Source organism: Podarcis bocagei (genome assembly GCF_964188305.1).
Source record: "Podarcis bocagei genome assembly, chromosome: Z".
NCBI lineage: Eukaryota > Metazoa > Chordata > Lepidosauria > Squamata > Lacertidae > Podarcis > Podarcis bocagei.
The window spans coordinates 16,968,735-16,989,997 of NC_138140.1; the positions used below are offsets into that span (position 1 = coordinate 16,968,735).

At 44.4% G+C, this 21,263-nt stretch overlaps 1 protein-coding gene across 2 annotated transcripts in view; it reads right to left on the reverse strand.

The window, feature by feature from the left end:
• The window catches only part of NCS1 (neuronal calcium sensor 1), a 64,094-nt gene that overhangs the window by 35,355 nt on the left and 7,476 nt on the right, over positions 1-21,263 (reverse strand). Inside the window, exons 2-3 of one of the 2 annotated variants that reach the window (XM_081179511.1) lie at positions 9,775-10,115; positions 9,091-9,617 (exon numbers count right to left, since the gene is read on the reverse strand). In XM_081179511.1, coding sequence (XP_081035637.1) covers positions 9,091-9,154 — 64 coding nt within the window. In that variant the 5' untranslated portion in view covers positions 9,155-9,617; positions 9,775-10,115. The remainder of the gene's footprint in view (positions 1-9,090; positions 9,618-9,774; positions 10,116-21,263) is intronic. The other variant, XM_081179512.1, reaches the window with a different exon arrangement.

Consider the following 21,263-nt stretch of genomic DNA (forward strand, 5'->3'; position numbering starts at 1 on the left):
GGAAGATGGATAGGGGTGGGGTCAGGTGGCGGTGTTTCTATTATGTTTAATGTATGTAGAGTTTGGTGTCAGCGTTGCTTGTGTTGTTCACTTGTGTTCCTTTGGTGGTGAGAGGTTGGGGTTGGCCTAGGGTGTGATTGTTTGTGATTGGCTGTGGTGATCTTTGTTTTCGTGTGTGAGTGAGGTGGGTGGGTGTTTTGGATCAGGTTAGCCATATTGATTTGTATGCTGTTGGCGGATTATTGTCATTGTCCTGTTGGGCTGTGTATGTGATAAAGGGGAGCCATACGGGGGTGAAGGTGTCTTCTTCCCTTTGTCCCCGTGTCAGTTTCAGTTTATAAGTTAATTTTTCTAGTAGGGCTGTTTCCCATACTATTTGGTACCATTGGTCCATGCTTACTCCTGACAGGTCTCTCCAGTGTCTGGTTATGGTGTTTCTGGCTGCTGAAAGTAGGTGGGTTATGAGTTCTTTGTGATGCAAATGGGCATTGTTGTCTTGGAAGATGTTTAGTAGGGCCAATTCTGGGGTGAAGTCTAATACTTGCTTAGTTATTTTACATATTTCTTGTATGGCTGTTGTTCAGAATAGTTGGATTTTGGGACATTCCCACCACATGTGGAGGTATGTGCCTGTGGAGGTGCACCCTCTCCAGCATTTTGGTGAGGTTCCTGGGCGTATTAGCGCTAGTTTCCTTGGTGTTAGGTACCACCTGTAGGTGAGTTTCAGTGTGAGTTCTTTTCTTTTCGTTGATATGGATTTAAAGGGGGGGTTAGACCACATTCTGGTCCATTGAATGGGGTTAATCTCATAGCCTATGTCATTCTCCCATTGTTTTTTGATTGCGTCTAGGGGATTTGCGGGATTTTGGAGTAGTATTTTGTATATTGCGGATACCGTCCCTTTACCGTTTCCCTTTGTTGTTAGGAGGAGGTTTTCAAAGGTTGTCAGGGGCCTAGTTGCTGCTGATTTTACTGTTGGGTTGTTTAAGAGGGCATGTAGTTGGTGTTGTGTTAACCAGGGCATTTGGGTATCTTCTAGTTTGTCTTGTATTTCTTGTGTTGACAAGGGTTTGTTATTTTTATAAAAGTCTATTAGGCGATATAAGCCTTTGGTTCGCCAGGTTCTTATCTGGAGGTTTTGTGCTGCATGGTGGAATAATGGGTGGTACCCTAGGGGGATTAGTGGGGAGGGTCTTCTGTTCTTACCCTGAGCAATGGGATCAAGGATTTGATTTGAAAAGCAGCAAAACAGAATATTAAGTTAGGCATTTCCACTCCTCCTTTTGTTCAATGTCTACAAAGTTTTGTTGCTTATCCTAGATTTTTTGCCTCCCAACACAAATGCATTGAGTTTCTTTTGCCATCTCTTTAGATGAAGAGGAGGGATGAGAATAGGCAAACTTGAAGGGGGGGGGAGAGTGTAAGCATTTAGGTAACAATGACATTTAGACCACAGCTATTTGCCTGAGCTAGCTAAGGCTAAGATATTTCCATTCCCTAAATTCTTTTTATACAGTCCCCTATAGCTTCTATGTCTCAGTTGTCTTGTGTCTGCAGTAAGTACTGTATTTTTTGCTCTATAAGACGCACCAGACCACAAGACGCACCTAGTTTTTGGAGGAGGAAAACAAGAAAAAAATATTCTGAATCTCAGAACCAGAACAGCAAGAGGGATCGCTGCGCAGTGAAAGCAGTGATCCCTCTTGCTGTTCTGGCTTCTGGGATAGCTGCACAGCCTGCATTCGCTCCATAAGACGCACACACATTTCCCCTTACTTTTTAGGAGGGAAAAAGTGAGTCTTATAGAGCAAAAAATATGGTATTTAAATCATCCATGTGCTATGGCAAATGGAGAGTTAACTAGCAACCAGTCTAAATTGATAGGAGGGAGCAGGGATTTACAATAGTTGATTTACAATCCTGCTACCCTGTGAAACATTTCTAACTGCCACTTAAGTGGATTTTGCAGAATTAAGAGGGTGTCCTCTGCAAACATGTTCATTTTGTGTACCTCATTCTCTCTAGAAAAGTGTCTTTGTGCAGTTGAATGGCTAATACCTCTATGATCAATGCAAACAGCAATGGCAGCAGAGTGTCGGGTGTCCCTTAAGAGCTCGATAGCCTGAGAGTCGAAGCCATTGATTGAAATGATTGGTTTTGATTTGGAGTATAATTGCTTAATGAGGTGCAAGGACTTAGATCCAAATTTCACAATTCGGTTAGCAGGTGTATCAGGAACAATGAATCAGTTCTATCAAATGTCTTTTGGCATCAAGAGAGATTAATATGCCAGCTCTCATCTCCCGATTCACCTCATGTATAACATTTAGTGCCCTTCTAATGAAACTTGTGATGCTTCTCTTCTGGCCAGCATGAACCCTGTTTGATCTGGAGATATGTACTGAGTTATAAACATATTTAGACGCTTGACCATTATTGATGTGAACAACTTTGTGTCTACATTAATGAGAACTATATGACTCAAAGTAGCATTAGTTTTGAAGAACACTATTTTTGTGATGCTCCCTCCCCCCTTCTAGTTGTACAGTTTGGTCAGCCATGGGGCAAGCTCATTGCGAAATGCTTTATAAAACTCTCCTGTAAAATCGTCCAGTCCTGAGGACTTTCCGGATTTTAAATTCTTAATTACCCCTAGGACTTATTCCCAAGAAATGGATTGGTTTAGGTACTAATATTAGGTCTATGTATGACATTGACTTAGGGGGGAAACATGAGAATTCCCTGCCTTCTAGATGTAGTGTCTGCCAGGGGTCCACAAGGTCCCTTTCAGTTAATATTTCCACCTAGCATGGGTTGCAGATTTTGTTCACGGATCAGTGCCTACTTCGGTCCTTTGTGTCATTGCTGCAGCAATTGAAGTCTCTGCCTGTTATGGTTTGTCCTCTTTTTAAATGGTCTAATTATGTTAGCATCTTCCCGAGAAAGTCTTCTTGTGCTGAGTTGGGTGCATATAAATAAGCAATGGTGATTTCATGGCTGCCTATGACACATTGAACAAAGAGGTATTTGCCTGTTGGTTTCTTCCCAACTTTCCTCAACACTCAGAGGGCAATGCTTGCTTATCAGGACAGCCACGCCTCTGGCTTTCCCAGAGCCGGGGGCTCAAGGCAGCCCTCTGGTTCCTGCATTGATGGGTCTCCTGCAGGAGAACAATGTCTGGATGTTCCCTCTGCAGGGCTGCCTCCACTCTGGCTCTTTTGATTGGTGATCCTAGCCCTCTAACGTTGAAGGAGAGAAGCTTTATATGTAGTTTGGCTTTGAGGAATCATAGGAATGTTGGTAGAAATGTGGATAGCAGAGAGTTAAATGCTAAGTATGTAGTTCCTGCTCTATTAAAGATGGAATTTTTCAAGAAATTCGGTTTTTCTGCTAGACTTCTATAACTTGAAAAGGACATAAACTGAAAACTACATACACAAATGCTAGAGTGTGCTTCCCTGCTTGCCAACAGGAACGTGGGAGTGGTGGAGATCCTTCCCATGGTACCCAGGATCAATTAGGGGGGCAGGCGGGGGCTTGTTGCTAAGCTGCACACCTCCTAATGCCCAAGGACAAAGGCTCTTCCAAATTACTGTTGTGCTTGTTAGAGTGGAGTCCAGATGCTTTTCATGCATGAAAACAAAACAAAACAATTTCTTACTTTCTAATTGGAGTTGCCTTATTTTTTTCTGCCCTTTTTTGGTTGTCCAGCCTGAGAAGGTGCTCTTGTGCGCTTGAGCTGAGGAGCGATATCTCCTGCTTGGAGCAGGAGCTCTTTCAGTATGTTGCCAGTCTGCTGGTTATCACTTGCAACCCAGGTTCTGCTTTTTAGCCGGACTATCAACTTAATAGGGAAGCCCCAGCAATATGCTATGCCCACTTCTTTTAGAGCCGATGTATAAGGCCGGAGAGCCCTCTGCCACCACAGTGTGGCTGGGCTGTTATCCTGAAATATTTCAGCGGTGGCTTCGCCATATTTTAGATTTCTAACATTCCTTAGTGCTCTGAAAATTGAGTCTTTGAGTCTATTCTGTTCAAAAAGAATTACCACTTCTCTTGGGGCTTCCCTGGTTCTGCTTCTGCCTCCGGGAACCCGATGGGCTTTTTCTATGGGCGACAATGGTATGTTTAAATTCAAGGAGAGTATCTAGTAAATAATGAATTGAACCATGTCCCCGCTCCTCCTCCTGGTTCTCCAGTAGGCGTTGTAGATGAAAAAAATTCCTCCTATCCCTTTCAAATTATTCCTTCAGCTTCCTAGCCATCATTTGTAAGAGTTGGATCTCAGATTGGTTAGTTAGAGCAAGATTGTGTGCATCATTTGTTGTTTTAGAAATATATGACAGTTGACAAGATAGCACATCAAATTTCTGCTCAAATAGCTAGGGCTGCTCCCCAGTCCAAGACCAGTCCTCGCCTTATTTTGTTAATGTACTCATCTGAGTCTCTGTCCTCTTCCATTGTGGCAGCTACTGTCCTTTGGGCCGGGGGGGTGGTTATATTGCCTTTGGTCATGTCAGTGTCTGAGGCCTCCTCCGAAGCCTCAGACAGGGCTCTGTCTATTTCTTCTGAAGATGTCACCTCACAGATTTGCTTTTTGGTTCTCATATTGCTTGGCTCATCACCTTGCTGGGGCTGCATAAAACTTTTTGTTTAGATGTCAATACGATCCATTCTGCTTAGATTTTGTCCCGGGGCAACTGGAGACAAAGAAATATGCCACCATTTAGCTTTCCAGATAGCCCCCCCCCCAACCTTTTAAAAACAGCTACTTTTAAAAAATCAACCGCCTAAAATAGTAAGAGCATAAGACGAGCCTTGCTGGATCAGGCCAAAAGGGGTGGGAACCATCTAGTCCAGCATCCTGTTCTCACAGTGGCTGACAAATGCCCCAATGGGAATCCAGAAAGTAGGACCTGAGAGCATCAGTGACTTTCCCCACTTATGAATCCCAGCAACTGGTATTTAGAGTCATTACTGCCTCTAACAGTGCAGGGAGAATACTGCCATTGTGGCTAGCAGCTATTAGCCATATCTTCCACAAATCTGCAATTCTGTTTTAAAACCATCCTAGTTGGTGGTCATCGCTACAACACCATCAGCCCCCAAGCTGTCAGGGCCAATTCTCATGGGTAATGGGAGTTGTAGTCCAGCAGGATCTAAAGGTCAGCTATCCCCTGGCCTACTAGGACTTTAAAAGGTTAAACACCAGCAGCTTGAATTGAGCTTCTCGGCATCTCAGAGGTAGACTGCCCCTGAACTTGGAGGCACCGCTCCTAACTATCTCTGTTAAATGCTGTAGGCAGGCAGTTAATTTTATCAATTCCTTTCCTGAGAACCAGGTGGACTGCCTAGTCATGTCAATGGATCCATCCTGTTTAGCATCTGCCTTCTGAAAAGAACCAGCCAAAGACCTCTGCAAACCTCCCAAGCAGGGCATTAAGCCAGCCAGCCCTCCCTGGTCATCTGTCCCCACCATCTGTCTGCACAGGCTTCTTTTAGCCAGCATGGCTAAAAAATATTGATCAACAAATTTAACAGAGGACTGGGTTAAGTCCTCTTTTTAAAAATCAAGGGGCTGGCCACCCACACACCTCATATCAGCATTAATTCCTTTAAATTAACTGTGTTAAAGGAGTCTTTGAAGACTAGTGCTCATTTGGGGCTGATAGGGCAGAAGGCAGAGTGCCCAAGCAGTGGGCGGAGCCAGAGGCAACAAAAAGCAGAGTCAACTAATTCTAGTTCTGTCCCCATCTCCTCCCTGCCTAGTTCTACAAGGGGCAACACTGAGACGGAGGAGGAGGAGGAGGAGGAGGAGGAGGAGGAGGAGGAAGCTTGACTGGTTGTAAGAAGGCAGGCAGGTACGGATTGGCTGAGGGCAGTCTGAGGTGGGGGGGGCAGTGCCCCATTTGCCCTAATGAACCAACCTCTACTGTATTCCATTTATAGAATCATAGAATTGTAGAGTTGCAAAGGACCCTGACAATCATCTAGTCCCTGCAATGCAAGAAATGCAGTTGTCCCATATGGTGATTGAACCTGCAACCTTGGCATTACCAGCACCACGCCCTAACCAACTGAGCTATCCCGGCTACATCTGTTCTGAACCTGTGTCAATCAGATTTAACTGGGAGACAGCTGTACCCTCGCCACAGACTCCTAGCATCACAGGCACATTACATTTTAGGTGTGTCCAATTGGCATGCGATCGCAGACACACGGGTCGTCTTGGACCTGGGAGAAGGCAGAACAGGGGGCAGGGAGGACCAGAATGGGGCAGAGATACTTATACTCACTCTGCCAATGCACACAACAGCTGGCTGTATAAGAGAGAAAGAGCCGTCCATTAGCCCTCTCCATACTAAAAGTTTGGTCAATAAGAACGTAGAAAAGTTGCCTTATGATAAATCATACTATCGGCCTATTGAGAACAGCGTTGCTAACATCAACCTGGTGATCTCCAGGTGTGCTTGGACAATAGCTGCCATCAGCACCAGTCAGCATGGCCAAAAGCTCATGGGTGCTTGGAGGTATTGTCCAGTGACATTTGAGGGCACCAGGTTGGGGAAGTCTGGTCTTCTCTAACTGGCAGTGGCTCTCCAGAGATTCATGACTCTTTTCCCAGCCCTGCTAGGAGATACCAGTGGGTTTGAATAAACAAAAAAAAGTTATAGTCCTCATGTAATCAGGAACATGGGATTGACCCTACTTAGCTGAAAACGACAAAGCTCTTTCAAACCCAGCAATGGAAGCGGGAGGCAATGACATGTCCTCTCTAAAAGTTAGCTACCCACATAGATAAATATTTCACATACATATTTTCAGCAAACAATGAACTGATAATCCCATGCAGTTCAATGTACTGTCTCACACACACACAACCCTTCTGGAAAGGTAGCACAACACAACAAACAACGGATCAAGCAGAGCCCAGAGACTCAGGTTCAAATCCACACTCAGCCACAGAACTCACTGGCTGACCTTAGGCCAGCCCACACTTTCCTTCCAGGCTCATCTACCTTGCAGGGTTGTTGCAGTGAAAAAAATGAGGATGCAAGGAAGGAAAGTACTCTTGAGTTCTTTAGAAGAAATGGGGTTTTTTTAAATACAACTTTCACAATACAGAAATAATACTTCCAAAAAGTGGTTTTTTTGTTTTTTATTTACTATGCTAAGATAGGGCACAGGCGAGACAGGAAAAACAGGATCCCGCTCCCTGAAAACAACTCCATGGAAAATGGGATGGGAAGCCAACAAAAATAAAGAGAAAAGATGAAATTGAGTTTTGAGTGTATACGTTAAAAATGCTGAAACTTAATAAAACATAATTGTGAAAAGGTGTGGGGGGGGGAGAAAGAGGAGCTGAATTCCTTCAATCTAATATAACCACATTCTGGCTCTATCTGTGCAGCAGGAAACCACCCCTAAAGAGCAGAGCAGCTCTCCAGATGACTTGAGTAAGTGAGCCAAACTGAACAGGCAGAAAAGAGGAAGCAATCTCCAACACAGTTCCCGGCCTCTTGTTTTCCCTGAGGAAAAACAACTTGAAACACAGAAATCCCAAGCATGAGTTAAGAGCCATCTTCCCGCCATCGCCATAGGAAAAGTCATTGCACCACAAATCAGCGACCCACTTTCATTATTAGAAAGGCATTTTGCTTCCCTTGCACTAACATAATAGGGGAGAGGAAGGTACAGAATCTCAGAACTCCAAGGAGCACTCTCCAGCTAAAATTCAGGACTTTGCGCACAAAGTTCCATCAAAATACCAAAGGAAACCACAAATGGACCAAATATATATACAAGTTGCCTGCCACATTTGTCTGCTTAGAGTAGACCCATTAAAATGAATGGGTCTAAGTTAGCTGTGCCCATTGTTTTCAATTCAGTAGCTGGCCCCTGTGAGAACAAGATGCTGGACAAGACCATTCATCTGATCCAGCAGGGCTCTTCTTATGTTATGAATGGGTCTACTCTGAGTAGGACTTGCACTGGCTAAAAACAAATGGGTCTGCTCTGAGTAGCACAAACTACACCCCCAGGGGGCTGCTTCCAACACTGTAAGTCCTTCTTAGAGGAAACCCACATTGAACGTGATGCACATGGCTACAACTTGGGTCCATTCATTTCAGTGGGTCCTCCCTTGCACAGAACTTGTATACAGTACAGCCATCCATCTTCACCTAATGCCCTTTGTTTTATTTCTCCATATACACATTTTTTTCCTCTCTATCTTTTTCCTCTTCCAGATTGTTAAATCTCTCCCCACCCCACAATGCCCATTTTCAGGGTTGGCAAAAAGACAAACCGTTCTGCCTTTGCCACGACCCCCCCCCCTTCCGAGCCCCCAGGCTACAGCGGGCTATCAGCTCCCCAGAAATGAAGGAGGAGGCTTGGCTATTATGGTGCATGACGTTCCCCTTCCTCTCTCCTCCACACACGTGAACTCACACACATCTATCCTGACTCCATACTGGCTCACAGCCAGTCCCCACCCCCAGGAGAAGCTGAAGGGGGGGCGATGTTGCGATGCCGCCCGAGAGCATCTCAACACGACATGAATCACCACAGAACATGTGAGCCTCCTTGGCGGAAGAAAGAGAACCTGCTTGCCTTTTCTATTACTGTTTTTACTTTGATCTATGGAGCCGTGGAACTAACGACCCCACCTCAGCAGGCTTCTCCTTGCAAAAATTACTCCCTCCACGCCCACCCACCCTCACTCCCAACACCAGCACCTCAGACCACCACCCCGCCTCTCCATCAATGCAGCAGATTTTGCACCACTCAACTACGGCAGGCTTGCAGACCCTGTATCCTGCCACTATCACCACCACCCAGATCTCCTGGCCAAAGTCTTTGTGTGTCATCACACAAGTACACCCCCTCTGCCCCCCAGCCGCCCCCCAAAATCCCCTACAACCAACAAAGATCCCACACACACACCCTCTGCAGTCCAAGGCCTTCTCTGCATCCTACCTGGCTCCAGTACCTGGAAAGTTGCACCGTTAAGAGAACCCAAAATTAGTATTATTTTTTGATGTTCAAAGTAAATTTTTAATTAAAAAGAGAGCGAAAGGAATGGCTTACAGTATGTCTTCCTCGTCAGTTCTTCCACAACTTCAGGCTTCAACTTGCTGTTCGATTTCCCCATCTTGATCTGGCAAGGTTTGTCCACTGGACTTTTTAACAGGGCATAAATTTCTCTCAAAGCCCTTCTTGCACTTAGCGGAGAAGCATATAGGAAGCCGGGGTGGGGGACTGGGGGTGGGGGCAGAGAGATCCGATGTGAAGGGTGGAGAACGACAGAGGGACTGTCTCAGTTTCAAAGCCAAACCGGACCCTTCCGATTTCCTTCAAGTAGCGCTAACACACACCCCAAAAAATTGGGGGGGGGGAGGGGATGGAAAGTGGAGGGGGGAGGGGGAAGAGAGAGAGGTGGGGAGAGAGAAAGAGAAACAAGGGGGTATTAAGCTTTATAAGTTCAGCTGCAATTCCAGTGTTCGGATCCGGAGTCCCGGAGGAGGTTCACGTCCCCTTATTTTCTGGCATCCACAACTCAGCTCTGCAAAGCAGTCACAAGCAGATGGCGAGGCGGTCGTCTCCCTCCATACCGGCTGGTGAAAAAAGGGGAAGGTGGGGAGTGAGAAGACAGAGAAAAACCTTTCGTTATTACAATTATTATTTCCCAGTGAAACAGGGAAGGTCGTTTTGTTATGTTTCAGCAGGGCCCTCCTGAAATAAAAATGACGAGATTTCGCCAAGCTCACTTGCCTTTCCTTTTTTTTGCAAAACAGAAACGGGAAATTCGTGGAGCTTTTTCTCTGCCTCTCTCCAGACAGCCTTTTCTCCTTCTTCCCTTCCTATCCGTTCTCTCTTGCTCGCTCCTCCTCGCTGGAGCCCAGTGGCAGTGTTGCTGCTGTCGTCCCTGGTTACAAAACTGCCCTCCCCTCTCCACCGCTGTCTCTGGTGCTCTGGGTTGCCGTAGCAAACGCAGGATCTGCCACTGCACTGATAAGGTGCTAACTGGAATCTGCCAGTCAGGCAGTCGGGTGGGCTGCCTAGCAGGCTCTTCCTTTTGTCTTCTCTTTGCTTAGCCTTTTTTTAGATCAATCCTTTGGGTGTGGGGGGAGAGAGCAGGAAAGAAACGGGGGTGGGAGGGTGGGGAGAGAACAGCACAGATGAATAAGGTTTCTCGTGCAAGCACTTTTATTTTGCTTTGATTTTTTTTTTAAATAATGTCTTATCTTGTTTTTTAAGTCAGTGTTGCTTTGTTAAAAAAGAAAAGAAAACGAGAAAAGGAAAGAAGTTTATGCATCAACCTGCTCCAACCCTGAGGCCCTCCAGATGTTTTTGGACTCCAACTCCCATCATCGCTTTACATTGCCCATGCTGCCTGTGGCTGATGGGAGTTGAAGTCCAAAGCAGCTGGAGAACAGAGGGTTGGGTAGGACTAGTGTACATTATTGCCAACAATAAAAATTGTGTGTTGTTTTTTTAATCTCCAGGCCAATGTCAAGAGTGATTATGTTTCCACCTGCTTTTTGGACATTTACCAACTGACGTGCCTTGGCAAGTGTTGAAATTTACCAGCAGGCAATGAAAAAGGGGGGGGGTGGCATTTGGGGAATGAACAAGGTTTTGGCAAATGATGGAGGGGCTTGGGGGTTGCCTCTAATGATAGTCCTAGTTTAGTCCTAGTCTATTAATTTCAGTGGGTCTGCTCTCAGGAGGAATAGGCTTAGCTAGGAGCCATAATGAATAAATAAAATAATGTATACAACTCAGAGTAGACGCACTGAAATTAATAGGCCTTAGATAGTCCTACTCAAAGTAGATGCATTGGCTTACATCCAACTAAATTCACAGTAAACACATTTTGAAATTAATGGGACCTAAGTCACATTTGTTCATTTCAATGGGTGTATGCTGAGTAGGGCTAACACTGGAGACAACCCAATGTTCTAAACTTGGGAAATACATATGAAGAATACTCAGTGGTTCTGGAGACGAAAAGGAAACATCAGAGAATGCTTACAGTTGTTGATAATGCTTTGGGCTAATGCCCAAATTCCATTCCACTTTTTCTCACCTACTGGTAAATATCAACACTTAACAAAGTAAATGTTAGTAAATGTTCAAAATGCAGCTAGAAGCATAATAATTTTTGACACTATCCAGAGGACCATACTACTACTACCACCACTATTATTATTATTATTATTATTATTATTATTATTATTATTAATTTATTTCTTAAACCCTGGAGAGCTGCTTTCAGTGAACAAAGGCAATATGAAGCTAGATGGACCAATAGTCTCCCTCAGTATAAGGCATTGCTTCCTGTGTTTCTGTTTAAGTCAGCCCCTTCTTCAGAATGATGAGGACTAGGATCTTAATTTCAAGGAATGGCTGTATCTCAGTGGTAGAACATCTGCTCTGCATGGAGAAGGTCCCATGTTCAATTTCCAGGTAGGGCCGGAAGATATCCTTACCTGAAACCCTGGCAAGCTGTTGCCAGTCAGTGTGAACCATGCTGAGTTAGGTGGACTAATGGCAGCTCCCTATGTTCCTAATGCTCTTTCAAAGAATGCTTTCTAATGGGAGTCAGCTCATACATTCAGCAGGAAAGTCACTAAGTGGTGACCTCATCGGCCCTATGAAATCATGCCTCAAGGCAGTTATTAGGTAACCCATCAACAAAGCACCAAGTCAAAAGGAGAGGAGACAGGCAAGGGAAAGGCAGACTCTCGAATGAATTGTAGAGTTGGAAGAGATCCAAGGATCATCTAGTCCAGCCCCCTGCAATGCAGGAATGTGTCAGCGGACTTTGATCACGTCTCTTGCTTGCCTGAAGTACACAGAGGGGTGTGTAGAAACAAGTCTACTGTACAAAGATAAAATGTGCATTCATTGCTCCGCCCATTATTTCCTCTGGCCCCACCTACCACTGGCATGTTGCCCAGAAAGAGAATGTGGGTCGGGCTAAAAACACTTTCCCACTAATGACTCCAGTGGTGATACCCAGAGCAGGAAGCCAGTCTGACTTAGAAGCTTTTCCATGTGGCATGTGGATATCACATGACGCACTCCAGCCTATCACGGTGAAGAGTTCTTGCCTTTGGCCACATGGAGGGTGGTGCTAAATTCCTTCCTCACCTCTCCTGGGTCCTGGGGCTGGTACCAGCTCTCAAGCCCTAACGCCTGCCTGGGATAGTATTTCCAATCTCCACTAAGCTTTTCAGGAACCCAGGCAAGCAAGATTCTTGGGATCCTGCATTATTAAGATCATAGCTACTGCAGAAATTAGGGTAGCTCAGGTTTAGAGAAATGCAAGCCTTATTTCCAAAGCAGATACTCCAGTCACCATATGGAAAAACAAGAAGCTGCCTTAGTCACACCATTGGGTCCATCTTGCTCAGTACCATCTACACTGACTGGCAGCAGCTCTCCAGGGTTCAGGCAGGAGACCTTCCCAGTCCTACCTGGGGATGCCAGGGATTGAACTTGGGGCCTTCTGCATGTAAGGCAGGCGCTCTACCACTGAGCTATGGCCCTTCCCTTTGCTCACAGCCCAGGTCTACATACACACCACAACCCCATACTCACTACAGTGGTACCTCAAGTTACAGATGCTTCAGGTTATAGATGCTTCAGGTTACAGACTCCGCTAACCCAGAAATAGTACCTCGGGTTAAGAACTTTACCTCAGGATGAGAACTGAAATTGCGTGGTGGCGGCGTAGCAGCAGCGGGAGGCCCCATTAGCTAAAGTGGTACCTCAGGTTAAGAACAGTTTCAGGTTAAGAACGGACCTCCAGAACGAATTAAGTTCTTAACCCGAGGTACTGTGGCATCAGACACAGAATTCAGCTTCTTGTAAATCTCAACTTTTTAAAAACAAACAAACGAACACATACACATTCTAGTCCCCTTGACGGCAAATACTACAGTACAGCACTTTTAAGTGAAATCTTAGCACCCAGAGGGGTATCTGAATACAGCGTAAGAAGAGCTGGCTGGATCTGGAGATTTGCTTCAGAGATCGAGACTGTGGGGAGCTCTGAAAAATTAATAAATATAATTTGGACTATAATTTGGTCTTCTTCATTTTAGTTTTTTATTTTAATTGGAGTATTATGATTGGATATATTAATTGGATGTTTTTTATTGGAAAATCAATAAAAAATATTTTAAAAAAGATGAAGAGCTTGCTGGATCAAGCCAAAGGCCCATCTAGTCCAGCATCATGTTCTCACAGTGGCCACGCAGTGGTAACCCACAACTAGCTCCTTCTGGTGGCTTCCAACAATGGGTATTCAGAAGCATAGGAATTCCAAGGGGGTTGAGGGAGAGGTGCCGCTGCCTTTGCCCCAACCAACCTGTTTCTGATTATGCCAAAGCGCTCAGATTGCATAATATATACCCAGGTTGCGAAATTCCACAGGGCACGGAACACGCACGCATGTGCGCACACACACACACACACAATACCAGAGTCCTGCCACTGCTGTCACAGCTATGATTTCCTTTTCCTTTTAGTGTGCTAGCCATCTACCCCTCCTGCTAAATCCCCATGTCCTTTGTTCCAGAAGCCAGTTTTCAATTAATGCCACTCTGCTACGCCTCAATTAACAGAAAAGGCAACTTTCTGTGAGCGGGAGAGATAAGGGGGAACCGTGTATAGATTGGATTGATGCAAAGTCTGGGTATCAGAAAGGCCTTCTCAAAATGAAACACATCGTCATCTTTCGTTTGCCAGGTCTTGGCAAAAAGCCATCTGTCTAGTCTCCACAGAGGCAAGGTTAACACCACCCTGGATGAAATGTTAGACTCTTAGCTTGGCCAAAGCATTGGTCCCTACTGCCTGTCCCAAACTGCTGTTTATTTAGGAATTCTGACCCAACGTCACTTGTATTATTATTTACTTATTGCATTTATATCCCACTTTTTTCTCCAAGGAACTCAAGATGGCATATATATTTCCCCCCTCATTTAATCAGCACAGCAACACTGTAAGGTAGGTTAGGCTGAGAGGCAGTGAATATCCCCCAAGATCACACCCTGTGAGTTTCATGGCCAAGTGGGGATTTGAACCCTGGTCCTAGTTCTTGTTCAATCCCCACAACTACCCTGTGAGATAGGTTAGACTGAGAGGCCATGACCCAACCAAGGCTTCACAACACTGGCTCTATTCCCAATTGATCCAAGAGCTCAGGTGGATTGCAACGAAATTGAAAACTGCCCCCCCACACACACACACATCAAAACTTCCAAAATCTTTATTACAGTACAGTGGTACCTCGGGTTAAGAACTCGTTCTGGAGGTCCATTCTTAACCTGAAACTGTTCTTAACCTGAAGCACCATTTTAGTTAATGGAGCCTCCTGCTGCCGCTGCGCCGTTGGAGCGTGATTTCTGTTCTCATCCTGAAGCAAAGTTCTTAACCCGAGGTACTATTTCTGGGTTAGCGGAGTCTGTAACCTGAAGTGTCTGTAACCCAAGGTACCACTGTAATACTCTTATTAAGTCAATTGAAACGGCAAAAGCCTGTGTGGTATAGTGGTTTGAATGTCAGATTTAAAATCCCCACTCTGACAGGAAGCTCACTGGGCAACCTTGGGCCAGTCTCTGCTTCTCAGCCTAATCTACCTCGCAGGGGTGTTGCAAGGATGAAACAGGGCAGGGTAAGAACCTTGTATGTCACACTGAGGTCCTTTGAGGGAAGGTGGAATACAAACACAATAAATAAAATAAAATGCAAACGAAACCTTGCTTCCTCGTCTCTGTGGGAGTAACTGCAGGGTTTTTATATTTCAGAACACTGGAAGGGGGTGACCACACTGTTGTGTGACCCTTCCCCTTGCCCCTAGCCTTAGGTACAACCTGAAACTACAGGAATTTTTCCGGGGCGATGGGGGAGTGGGCTGGTAGATAGATAAAACTTTATTCGCATTAGCCAATAGCCATAGCAACAGTTAAACATTGCAGTATACGCAGAAAAGGAAATTTGATATAAGAGCACCATTTTAAGTCCTGAATCAGCCGTCAGTTAGTGGCCCTTATTCTGATTGCCCCTGCTATGAACCTAGCAACCTTTGCTGTTATCTGCTCATTTTGATCTGTTAGAAGAAAGGACATCTTGGCAGTGGTTGAGCGCCCTGGGATGGTTAGTACGAGTGGGGTGATGATCTCTTTCCTCAGGTATTTGTAGAGATTACAAGACAGGAGGGCGTGGGGGAGTGGGCTGGTTTTTCACCTGCACATTTTGCTTCATGTCTCAATTTCATAGAATCATAGAGCTGTAGAGTTGGAAGGGATTCCAAGAGTCATCTAGTCCAACCCTCTGCAAAGCAGGAATCAAAGCTAGAGAATCTCTAGTCAACGAACCTTTGTATAAAAACGTGAAAGAGTCCATCACTTTCTGAGGTTGTTCATCCCAATGCAGAAAAGCTCTCATTGTCAGAAAGTTCTTCCTAGCGTTTAGTTGGAATCTCCTTTCTTGTCACTTGTATCTGTTTCAGGTTAATTTACAGTTTACCTTAGAATTCATTATTTGTATCCAATATACCACATTTTTTGCTCTATAAGACTCACTTTTTCCCTCCTAAAAAGTAAAGGGAAATGTGTGTGCGTCTTATGGAGCGAATGCAGGCTGAGCAGCTATCCCAGAAGCCAGAACAGCAAGAGGGATTGCTGCTTTCACTGCGCAGCGATCCCTCTTGCTGTTCTGGCTTCTGAGATTCAGAATATTTTTTTTCTTGTTTTCCTCCTCCAAAAACTAGGTGCGTCTTGTGGTCTGGTGCATCTTATAGAGTGAAAAATACGGTAACTCCTACTCAGACAATTCTCACTGAAGCTACTGGTTCATTAATGCCAGTGAGTCTACTCTGAGAAGAATTTGGCTGGATGCAATTCAGAAAAATCTTACAGAGACACAACGGGCAGACTCTATCCTCAGTTGTAGGCCTCCAAACACAGTTGTGGAGGCTCCCAGAAGCCCACTGAATTATTTTGGTTCCTTTCTCCCAGCAAACCAGCACAAAAATGAAATCTGAGAACTCCTAAAGTTTCAAACTGAAGTTTTAAACCAATGGTTTGTTTGTTTACAATTAAGCAACATAAAATTTTAGGAAATAAATAAACAATGCATAATTTAAATCATGGATATTTCAATTTATTTTAATTGCAGTCTTATATTTTAATTGTATTCTTAAACCGCAAATATCACTCTCTCTTTTTTTGAAGCAACAGTGACAAGATTCTCCCCTAGCCTCTGCCAACTAATTTGGACTACTGCAACACACTCTGTGTGGGGCTTCCCTCGCGCTTTTTCAGCAAGCTTCAGTTAGTGCAGAATGCTACAGCCTGGTTGCTGACAGGAGTGAGACCCTATCATCATCTAACACCTGTGCTCAGAGATCTGCACTGGCTGCCAATTTGCTCCCAAGCCAAGTTCAAGGTGTTGTTGTTGTTGTTGTTGTTGTTGTTGTTGTTGTTGTTGTTATTATTATTATTATTATATAAATCCCTTAACAACTTGGGACTGGTTTACCTACGAGATCGCCTTATCCTATATATGTCCACTCAAACATTTTGATCTGTGCAACTGCACAATTACAGATTTCACATAAAACCCATTTCATACAGTATTTGTAAGAACTTGATCTTTAGTGTTGCGGCACCTGCACTTTGAAACGCCCTGCCTATTGATATCAGGCAGGCGCCTTCACTCAACTCAATTTAGCGCCTACTAAAAGCATTTTTGGTTAGACAAGCCTACCCTGATGTTTAGAAACTTGAGGCGAGTTTTAATCTGTTTTAGTGAATTGTTAAGTCTTAAATTATTCTTATTAATCTTTCTTATGGACAATTTTATTGTTTTATATTTTCTGTACATTGCTTTGAGGGCTTTCTTTAAAACCAAGCAATGTATACCGGTATATTTCATGAAATAAAATGAAAATGAATAATTTCTAGCGATGTGAACCTGACAGTGACATAAACAAAATAAAAACTGCTAGAGGGGACTGCCTGGGTGTGGTTTTTTAATCTACAGATTGGGGACTGATTTTATTCTGAGAAGGAATTGAAGTAGCAATGAGATCAGCTAGAAAACATAGCTGAATATTTTGTTTTCAAGAACCGAGCTGATCAAATCAGATTTTCAGGTGGGCCCTGGATGAAATTAAACTTTGATTAGAGCAAGCTCAAGGACTAGAGGTCCAAATCATTTCATGATTTCACTACTGCATTGCTAATTTGATGCTTGATGCACAAAAGGGTGAGTGTTATGTGAGAAAAAGACTGCATCTTTTGGGGCTTCTTATTATTTAGGAGAGAGGAGCTGTTGCAGACCTCAGAATACACCAAGAGGTCTGTGGAAGGTGCAGCGGTGGTGATAGCTGACTCCCTACTGAGGGGCACAGAGGCAGTGCTGTGCAGAGGTAACAGCATGTTGTCTTTCGTTGCAAAGATTCACGATGTGACAGAGAAGTTGCCAAGCCTTAAAAAGCCCACTGACCACAACCCCTTCCTTCTGGTTTATTTTTTTTTATAATATTTTTTTTATTGCGTTTTTTCCAGATAAAGATACACAGTCAGATATACAAAGACATAAGAACAACAAGAAAAGAAAAAGAAAAGAAAGAAAGATGAATCATTTCAAAGCTTTTTTCAGTCTTCTACCGGACTTCCCCACATCTCCCTCACCGTGCATTCTTAACAATAAAAATATCAGCAAATTATAACCTTGTTTCATACGTTTCTTTTGTACTTTCAGATAATTGCATTTTAAGTTTAAATTACTTAATTAATTTACTCTAAAAACCAATATAATGTTATTTTAAACATTTAAACATTAGTCCTTTCATTAATATTACTTAGTTTCATATATCATCCACTCTCATTGCTGGAGCTAACCTTTCCAAATCATGCGAATTCTTATGATTCATATAACTTATAGAATTTTTGCAAATAATCCTTAAACTTTTTCCAGTCCTCCTCCATTGCTTCTTCTCCCAAATCTCGGATCCTGGCAGTCATCTCGGCCAATTCCATATAGTCCATCAATTGCGTTTGCCACTCTTCCAGTGTGGTTTATATGGGTACAAACAATACTGCCACACACAACCTTCAACGTATAGCAAAGGGACTATGAGAAGGCCTTGGGACACAGGTGGTCTTTTCATCACCCCTTCCCACTGAAGGTTGTGGCCCAGGAAGAGAGAGGGAAATGCCGAAAGCAAACCACTGTGCAGGTGGTGTAGTCAGGAAATGTTTGGCTATACTGGCCACGATGGTCCTGCACTGCCTCCACAGTCAGAGGCAGTAATGCATCTGGATACCAATTGCTGGAAACAGCAAGTGGGGAGGAGTGCTGTTGAACTCAGGTCATAAGGAGGTAAAAAGAGCCTGCTGGATCATGCCAAAGGCCCATCTAGTGCAGCATCCTGTTCTCACAGTGGTCAAGCAGATGCCTGTGGGAAACCAGCAAGCAGGATTCAAACACAAGAGCACTCTCCCCTCCTGGAGTCTCCAGCAACTGGCATTCAGAAGCATGACTGTTGCTGGCAGAGCACAGCCACTGTGGCTAATAGCCACTGATAGCTCTCTCCTCCATGAATTTGGCCAGTCCATATAAGTTAGTGGCCATCACTGGCCCCTGTGGGAGCAAGTTCCATAGTTACACTCTACGCTGCCTGTCGAAATACAACCATAATGTACAAGAATAAAAACATACAGGATAACATAAACCCATTTGTGCTACTTGGAACCTTGTGGTGTTAATTTATTATGCTCGGTTTTGGTATGGAAATTTGTTCCTATATGTTTGGTTCTAGGTATCCTACTTTTATTTCATTTTATTTGTTATTCTACTTCAATAGGTTTTTATTATAAATATACGTTAAACATAAAAACATTTCCGCTTTGCTACACCCCCTGCCAATTCCATAGCTCGCAGGTTATATAAAGGCATGCTTCTCACCTGCTACATCTGGGCTGCTCTGACACAGAGCTTCTCCTCAAATTATTAGCACCCAGTAAAGAGTCCAAGAAGTGGGGGTGGGTGGCGGCTCTCTACTGTAGGAGTGAAGAGCCTTTTAACTTTTTTCTGCCAAGAACTGCACCCAGCTACAAATATCCAATCAATTTATTTTTTCCTGCCCAAATGAAAGTTATGTGTCACTCCGATTGAAAATTAGTATGGCAACTGAGGGCCAAGTGAAGGCATCTCAAGGGCAGGAAGTAGGGTTGCCATGAATTTGGTGTCAGGGGAGTGTGTGTACCCCTCCCCAAACCCCAACCCAACCTGTCCTTTATTTTGTCTGACCTGTCCTGTATTTTGCCCGACCAAAGTGGCAAGCCTACCCGGAAGTCTGATTAAAATTTAGTGAGGCAACTGAGGGACAAATGAAGCCATCTCAAAGGAGGGTGGCTCTTCGCTCATTGGCCCAGTTCAATTGAAGGCCAAACAAAGGTATCCAAAGGGAGGGTAGATCTCAGCTCAAAAAGGCCAATTACAAATTAGCATGGCAACTAAAGGCCAAGCAAGGGTATCTCCTTTGAGATGCCCTTGCTTGGCCTTTAGTTGCCATGCTAATGGCTCAGAGCACTAGTTTAAATTTTACTATGGCAACTGAGAGCCAAACAAAGGTAGTCGAGGGGACGGTAGATATTAGCTTGGAGGCCTGATTCAAAGATAGCATGGCAACTGAGAGCCAAACAAAGATATGGCAGATGAATCTCAGCTCAGTCTAGCAATCATTCATCCCCTTAAGAAAGCTTAAGATAACAGTCATCTCTTCATGCAACACAATCACATTCCCGTAAATTGCAAGACTGTGTTGGTTTCTTCAAAAAGGGGAGAGGATTGGTTCATATTACCCAAACAGAGTGATTCCTTTCCTAAGGAAAAGAGGCCTCACAATCAATCATCCAGGGACATATTCCCTTCAGCAGCCATTTGAAAAATACATAATCTGCTATTAGCCAGTCTTCTGAAAACAAGCTCATTAAAGCATCAGTGCTTAAAAACAGAGCACCCGTATTTGTCAACATGTCTCCGGAGCAGGGAATGGATTTAAATAGGCTGAGGCAGGGAAAGCGAGAGAGAGAAAGAGAGAGACGGGTAATCAGAGGTAGAGCACATGTTCTGCATACAGAAGGCCTGAAGTCCCAACCCCATTGGCATCTCCAGGCAGAGTTAGGAAACTCTGAAGAGCTGCTGCTGCCAGTCAGTGTGGGCAATACCAAGCTAGATGGGCTAATGGTCTGATTCAGAAAAGGGCAGCTTCCTGTGTTCTGATTTAAACCAGGCTTTCAATCAGAACCTTACTTTAAGGGTAGCCCAGCAGTAAAGCATCTGCTTTATCCTACAGAAGGTCCCAGGTTCAATCTTACCTGAAATCCAAGAGAGGAAGCTGCCTGCCAGATGGACAACAGACTGATTCAGGATATGTTTTTGTTTAAATAAGCCCCTTATTCAGAGCCATGAGGACTAAGATCTTAATTTTAAGGAAGTGTTGTAAGTGAGTGATAGAGTATCTGCTTTGCATAAAGGTAAAGGTAAAGGGACCCCTGACCATTAGGTCCAGTCGTGACCGACTCTGGGGTTGTGGCACTCATCTTGCTTTATTGGCCGAGGGAGCCGGCGTACAGCTTCCAGGTCATGTGGCCAGCATGACTAAGCCGCTTCTGGCGAACCAGAGCAGCGCACGGAAATGCCGTTTACCTTCCCGCCAGAGCGGTACCTATTTATCTACTTGCCCCTTGACGTACTTTCGAACTGCTAGGTGGGCAGGAGCAGGGTCCGAGCAATGGGAGTTCATCCCGTCACAGGGATTCAAACCACTGACCTTCTGATCGGCAAGCCCTAGGCTCTGTGGTTTAGAATATGTAGTGCTATAGAGGTCCCACATGACATGAGTGTGCAAGCATACACAGAGATTTGGCACTTTCATGGAAAAGTGCCTAACACCTGATGCATCATGTTCTGGTCCAAGGAGACAGGAAAAGTAAAGGTTGGAGGTAAAAGCTGATCGAAGTCTGCTGGGCCACAGATGGCCAATAGTAAGCAATCAAGGTTGGGAACAGACTGAGGCATTTTTGGGGGCATCTGGTGGGCCACTGTGAGAAGAGGATGCTGGGCTGGATCAAGCAGGGCTTTTTTCTTATTTTATTTTTTGCATTCACACCCCATCTTCCTTCCAATGAGTTTGATGTGGCATACATGGTTCTCCCTGCTCCCCATTTCATCCTCAC